This window comes from Cicer arietinum, chromosome 8 (genome assembly GCF_000331145.2).
Source record: "Cicer arietinum cultivar CDC Frontier isolate Library 1 chromosome 8, Cicar.CDCFrontier_v2.0, whole genome shotgun sequence".
NCBI lineage: Eukaryota > Viridiplantae > Streptophyta > Magnoliopsida > Fabales > Fabaceae > Cicer > Cicer arietinum.
The window spans coordinates 11493779-11501351 of record NC_021167.2 but is presented as its reverse complement, the minus strand read 5'-3'; the positions used below and the strand labels follow the sequence as shown (position 1 = coordinate 11501351).

Genomic DNA, 7573 nt, shown 5'->3' with positions numbered 1-7573 from the left:
ATACATATATATATTTAATAATTTATTTATAATATATATATATATATATATATCTAATAGTTTTTAATTTTATAATAAAAATATATATATGTAATTATTTTTACCAAAATGAGTTATAATATTTACTTAAATAATATATTACTTTTATTATTTGATTATGTTATGTCATTATATGTTACTTTTATGATGTTATATGTTATTTTTATGATGTTATATGTTACTTTTACTATTCTACTTTTATTATAATTGTATATTTTTTATCCATCTTAAGCATTATTATTAAGACAATGGTTCCTGCCTCGCGTTTTTTCTTTTCTTCTTATTTGTAGTGCTTGATGAAGAATAAAGCCTACAGGATTGCAGGCCCATTATTTATCTCAGCCTATTATTGTTACAAGCAAAAACATAAGCCAATTATTAGATTATTTGATTTGATATGTAACCCTAATATGTAAACCTAGCCGCAACATACACAAATACAAACAGCGCCGCCGTCTACAATTCTTCTTCTACAATTTATTCTTCTCATCTTCATAGCGTGGGGCTTAGGATGGTGGTTCGTCACACGACATGAGCAGAGAAGCGAAGATTTTCACTTAATCTTCTTTTTGCGCCTGCTTAGTGCTACGACCAATGCAATCTGCCCGCAAAATACCGTTGCAGATTAAGGATTGCAAGAAAATGCTGGAATCCCATTGACTACACGGATAAGATCATTGATCGACCTGATCGACCCTACGCAATTGCACTAATTTCCGATTCTGCTTGTTATTGAGATCTTTTACAATCATACATGCAAAATCACAGTTTTAACTACCATGATTAGGATAATAAAGATCTAACACCTACAACATTAAACCCTAACATTGAAATATGAAGTAATCATTTCTTAATTTAACCTTATAAAACAATTGGAAACACAATCTTCAACTACAACAAAAATTCAATTCCTCAAATGAAAATGCCAAAAATCAGATCAGCACAAATGTCACAACAGATGTATAAAATCTTGAAACTTTAGTGTTCAAAGCAAAATGAAATAAAAAATACAAATTAATTGTACGAAAAGAACTACAAAAGAAACAAAATTGAAGCGATGAAGAAATTAAAAGAGAAGAAAGAGGGGAAACAAACCGTAATCGGAACGCGGTCGTTTGACCTGGCCGGAGTGGGGATGAAGTGAGTGATGCTGCTGTTGCTGCTGCCGGTACCAGAAGCCGTCGGCCATGGCGAGAAGAAACCCTAATTTATGAAAGAGGGAAATTGGAGAATTTTGTTTGTTGCTGTTAACTGTTACTATGTGATGTTCACTCTTTCAACACTTTCTACTTAACGACTTCGATGGGAATTGAAGCCAAAGAATAAACTTTCACAACTTCATCTTTAACAAACAATTTTCTTTCAAAATTAATATAAGAGCTATGTTACCAATAATACACTATTTAATATATATTTATAATGTTTATTATTTAAAATCTACATAAATATCACCAATGTTATAATTTTATATAGGCACTACATAATACGGTGGAATTTATGTAAAAAAGAGTTTATTAGAGAGTATCTTCCTGTCTCTTAATTTAATATATAAATAGATTAAAGGACAAAAATCATAAATGATTAAAATTAGTTTTTTAAGATTTATTTGTTAGGGATTTTAAAAAAAAACTGACTTTGTTATCTGATAATTTTGAAATTATTTTTAGAGATTTTTAAAAAAAAAATATAACTTGTTTTGTTTTTATTTGTCGCAAAGAAAATTACACTTTTTAAAACTATCAGTTATAAAAAATAATTTTTTGATAAACAACTAAAATTAGTTTTTATTTTAAATAGTTTTTAGATTAGTTTCAAATTCTCATTTTTTTTTTTTAAAAGTAAAACAAATATATGAAAACTTTCAAAAATGATTATTTTACGAAAAAAATGAAAAAGTAAAACAAATATATGAAAAAAATCGAAAATGATTAAGAAATAAACGAATCAGGTTGTTTATTATTTAACAAGACCGATTGGATTCCCAATTACTCTCCAAGTTTTTTATCATTCTCCTCCATGTGTTGCTCAAGTTAGTCATCAAATTACTGAGTCCTGGAGCAAATTAAAATGGAGCTCGATTATTCCCCTTGCAAAAATCGTTGGTGCTTTGGAGAATCATTCAAAATATCATTGCAACAGATGATAATTTAGCTAAAAAAAGTATTCCTTGGCTCTTTTGTTGTAACTTATGTGGGCATAGTTTGAAAAATGCTAACACATTTTCTTGAAGTGTTCTTTTGCGATAAAACATTGGATTTGGTTTGAAGAAATTCTCGATTGCAAGATTAATCTTACTTCTTTCTGTATGGTCATAGGCACTTGTAGCATGGTTTGGGGAACACACATAATTAACATTAATATATGATTTAAAAAAAAAAACTTGCATGAGCTTAGACTTATTTTATAATATAGTAGAGCTTTCTAATTTTTTATTTTATGCAAGACTTGTTGTCAATTATGGCACTATTTGTCCTCCTTCTTTTATATATCCCATTGCATTTTCTAAGAAAGGAATTTTAATGAAGCAGTTGTGCATTTTAAATTTCATTGTTTCCTTGAGTATTTTTTAAATTCCCCCATGTTTTATTTTGCTTATCATTATTAATACAATTAATTTTAGTGCTTCAAATGATAGATAGATGTCTAAGGATGTCAACATATTTAAAATATCTAATAATTATATGATACTTTAGCACTCTATATTATTAATATATGATTTTAATTAGACCAAAATCTAGTTAATTCTAATTTAATATGTGCTCATGGGTGTTTAATTTTAAGACATGTTTTTAATGGAGCTTAGACAAACATTTGAAATATACTCATAAACAAACATGTTAATTATCCTCAAAATTGGAACATGTTCATTATTAATCTCATTAATTGAAAATCAGGGAATATTCATGAAAATCAAGGGATATTCAATATGATAAAAGTGAAGGGGGAAAAAATAACTAATGCATTTAATATATATGCAAAAGGAATGTTGCTCATAGTACAAAAGGTCATTCTCTTGAAAACATGAGACAAAAGAATCTTATGAAAATAGACAAACTAACATTGTTCATGCGTGCAAAAGACAAGCATACATTTTGTTTAAACAAGATATATTTCCTAGACATCCTCACGTATCAAGATGAAGAACATTCTATGTTGAGAACAATCGAACATAAGGATAATGAGAAGATGATGTTCTATACTGCAAGTACATAAAACAAAAAGTGGTTAGTTCATTGCAAGCTCATTGCAAGTTGTCAAAAGAACAAGAGAATGATCAATCACCTCTACCACATTCATACATAAGACGGTATTCGTTAACACCCTCACAGAAGACTACATTTACCAAGAATTGCATAGGACATTTAAAATATTTACTCTAACACATTGAGACATGTACTCAACGACTATAAATGTCCTTTAGAGTAAAAATAAGTTTTCCCAATTATATAATAAGAAGGTTCTTCAAGTTGCAATCTTCAATAGACTACAACCAATCATATATACTCTCATTTCTTAAGCGCAAAATTAACAATGTTCTCTTCATTCAAATATTCAGAAAAAACACTATTGCTCTTGTCATAGATTCTAGGATCAAATATTTGAGTGTGTTATTATTTCAACCTATATTGTTAGAGTTGTAAATAAATCATCATTATCATTTTGTTATAAACATCATCAAATTTGTTTAGTTAAGAAAAAATACAAGTATAAGTTTGTTGAAGTTAAGAAAATTCAAGTGCATAGTCAAGAATGAATAAAGGAAAAAGATTGAGTAAAAAGTGCTGTGAGAATTAAATTAACATACGTTGAATGAATCATAATTTTTTTTTTTTTGTTGTGATTTTCTTACCTTTATCTCTCTAATATTTCATTTTTTTTTTCACTAATAAATCACATTAGTGCCACTTTAGATTAAAAGTTTTTGTTAATTGCCGTAACAATTCATTTGCATGCCTTCAAAGTGGTTAATTATCCTTTGTAAAGGAATTCATTTAGATTATAAAAAAAATAAAAAATAAAAAGTTAAAAGACATGAAATTACTTTTATTTTTACCATACCACTAAATTAAAATAAAGATTAATTACTATTCTTAATATATTTAGTTAATTACTTTATTTTATAATTGAGATAGGAGGAGTAAGTAAGGACATATCTACTCATTACAAATGGGGAACCTAACCCCCACATGCTTTAAAATAATTAATTACACCTAAACAAATTAAAAAAAAAATCTTAATATATATTTTTTTATAGTGTTGAACAAAAAATTTAAAAAAAAAAATTATAACACTTCAATATATGAAGACACCTAGAAATCAATTACAATATTTTGATATTAAGGTGTTTTTAATTTTTGGATGTTCAATTTTATAATTTTTGTTTTAATGTTGATGTCATCAGTTTTATTAGTTATACATTAATATTTTTTTATAATAATTAACCTTGACTCCACTTATTAAAATTTTTGTAACCATCATAAAGAATAAGTTTTAATTTGCAAGGTTGGTCATTTTTTAAAAGGTGAAATAAATTTTTGGTCCTTATAAATATATCATTTATTTTTTTAGTCCCTTTAAAATTTATTTTTAAATAATGGTCTCTCAAATATTTTTCGTTAATAATTTTGTTTCCTGCTTTTAAAACAATTCATATGTATCGTCTGAATTTTTAATTGAGTTATTACATGCATGTTTAATAAGAATGTCTCTTACAAAAATTTAGAATAATTAAATATAACTTTTTTAAGCTTTTAGCGCTTAAAATTTTTTATTTAATTAATCTTTTGTTAAAAAGTTCTAAATATTTATCTGAGACATTCTTATAATATTCTAAACATTATTGCAAAAAACATTCAAGAATTAGATCGATGCAAATGAGTTGATTTAAAAATAGGAATCAAAATTGTTTGATAGAAAATATTTGAGAGACTATTATTTGAAGAAAAAAATTTAAAAAACTAAAAATGAAATATAATATATTCATAAGAACCAAAATCTTTTTAAAATCATTTTATTAAATTAATATCATTTATCATTATCTCAGTCGTAAAAATAAAAAAACTTAATAATATCTACTTTAAATATATATATATATATATATATATATAATCATTTAAATTTTAAACAATTTTTAAAACTTATTGGTAGTGGACCATGCTCCATCTTAAATTTTGTCGAAAATGCAGTATAATTATTTACTATCTTTCATGAAGTATGAGCATAGATTTTTCCATATAGTGAATGATTTACAACACAATCTATAACATCTACTCTACTATCATCAATCATAGCACGTGGGGTCCAAGTGTTACATAACATGTATGAAAATGTTAGATATGTATTTCATGGGCCCCTAACTACTATACCCAACTCTTAATTATGTCATGAAATCCTTACACTTTTGGTCTATCCACTCATGCAGTACACGCCTCATTCATCAATTCCCTTCTTCTTATGTCAACACCTTGGTCCTTGGGAATCAAGCTTTCAATTTTAATTCTTAAATTTTATTCCATCCAATTAATGTTCTTTAAGATTTTTACATATATATTAAAAAATACAATAATTAAAAAAAATTATTTAATTAAATTATTAATTTTTGACAATTGATATTTTTTTTATCATTAATATAAAATACAATAATATTTTAAAAATTGATTATGTGATAATTATTAAAGAGTACTATAAGAAAAAAAAATTAAGTTATAATCAAAATTGATAATCACATTCTTTTTTAAACAACTTTTTTTAATTCAAGCAATCTTCATTTTGAGAGACAAGAAATAATATATAAATCTTTAAAAAATAGTTTTAATATAATTGAAATAACACCCATCCCTCCCTCCTCTCTCACCATGTATTTCAAAATAAGTTTTTATATTTTGTGGTATTGTCGTAAATATTACTTTTTAAGTTATAGTCATAGTAACAAGTGTAATAAGGACACTTATTAAGAAATTAAAAAATGAAAATAAAGTATTGTGTAGAAAATATTAAATTTTAAATTTTAAATGAATCAAATGGATCATTTTTAAAATTAAATTTTCACTTTTAGTGTTTTAATAAGTGCTCCAAAACAGGACACTTATTAGTATTTCCCTTTAAATTATTATTATTTTTTTATATAATTGATATTTTAATATTTTATCTATCATAAAATATAAATAAAAATGAGGCAGAAAAAATAAACGATAAAAAAAACTGAGATTATCTCAACTAATATCTGCGAGTTCAAAATTTTAACTCACCTTACCAAATAAGACAAACTAAATGGATCCACCAATGGGTTAAGGCTGTTTTTCCATCAATAAGTGAAATGTGAGAACTCTTTACAATTATTTTCATAGTAATTTATGTGAAATCTTTTTCTTCAATTATTTACAATTATGTGAAATCTTTTTCTTCAATTTTCTTTTAGTTAAATAAGTATTTTTTACACATATTTAATTTTTTTTTGCCGTAATTTTGTCATCTTAATGAGATATTTTTGTGTTCTGCCTTGTTGCAGTATTCATTTCATTTCAAATTGATAAATCAACTTCGATCTAATGCAAATACAATTAATGATTTTAACATCTTTAAAGTTGTCGCTTTAGATACATAAGTATTTACAACATATCAATTTTGTCGTGTATGTAGATTTTGTCACATTCGTAATATTTAGCGATTTTATGCTATTAATGTGCATCTATATGTGAATTTATTTGCAATTTCATCTTTCTTATTTTTAACAACTATAAATTATAATATTAATTGTTGTAATTTCTACTGATTTAAATAAATGAATATATTTTTTATTATAAAAAAAATCATGAAATTGATAAGAGTAAAAGAGGGAAATTATTGTATTATATAGGAAAACATTTCAATGTTGCAGTAAAGACTTGGTACCATAGTTGTAGACTTAAAAGATTATTTACCTATCCATTATTTTCCATGGAGGCCCACATACTCACCTAACCAAACGACAACTTCCTTTTTTTGCTCTCAAGATACTTTTGTACAACATTTATATTTTATTTAAATAGAGAGGTACAACTTTGGACCCTTTTAATTTCATATTCAATTTTCTTTTGTGTATTCATTTATCACCACTTTTATGACATGGAAGTTAGAACACACTTCCTAATGTCCTGTTCAAGGTTTTCTAGTCTCCATTTAATTGGACAAAATAACTATTGACTCACACTATATGGTGTGAAAATATTATTTATACTCTCTCTCTCTCTTTTTTTTTTTAATTTATTAAATATCGCTTTTTGTAAAAGAAATCTGTGTTTATTTCTTGTGAGACTCTCTTTGTACTTTGTTTTATTTAATATTATTATTTTGGCTTTTTAAAAAATAACTATTATTTTATTAATAATACTCATAATTATTTATGATAGAGAAAATATATGAAATAAAATAATAAATAATTAAGAGTATTTTAGATGAAGAAAAAGTATTTTAGTCAAATTAATTGATTTTTAACAAGTGTAAACTAGTTTAAAAATCCAATTAAAAAGCAACACATAAAGTTCTTTAAGTTTTT

At 25.1% G+C, this 7573-nt stretch overlaps 1 protein-coding gene across 2 annotated transcripts in view; it reads right to left on the bottom strand.

Annotated features, from left to right (window-relative positions):
* LOC101512502 (RNA-binding protein 1) overlaps window positions 1-1414 on the bottom strand; it is a 9389-nt gene extending 7975 nt beyond the window's left edge. For both annotated transcript variants that reach the window (XM_027330753.2, XM_004515065.4), the window contains exon 1: window positions 1135-1414. In XM_027330753.2, the coding sequence (XP_027186554.1) occupies window positions 1135-1228 (94 nt within the window). In that variant the 5' untranslated portion in view covers window positions 1229-1414. The remainder of the gene's footprint in view (window positions 1-1134) is intronic.
* Between the last annotated feature and the right edge of the window lie 6159 nt (window positions 1415-7573).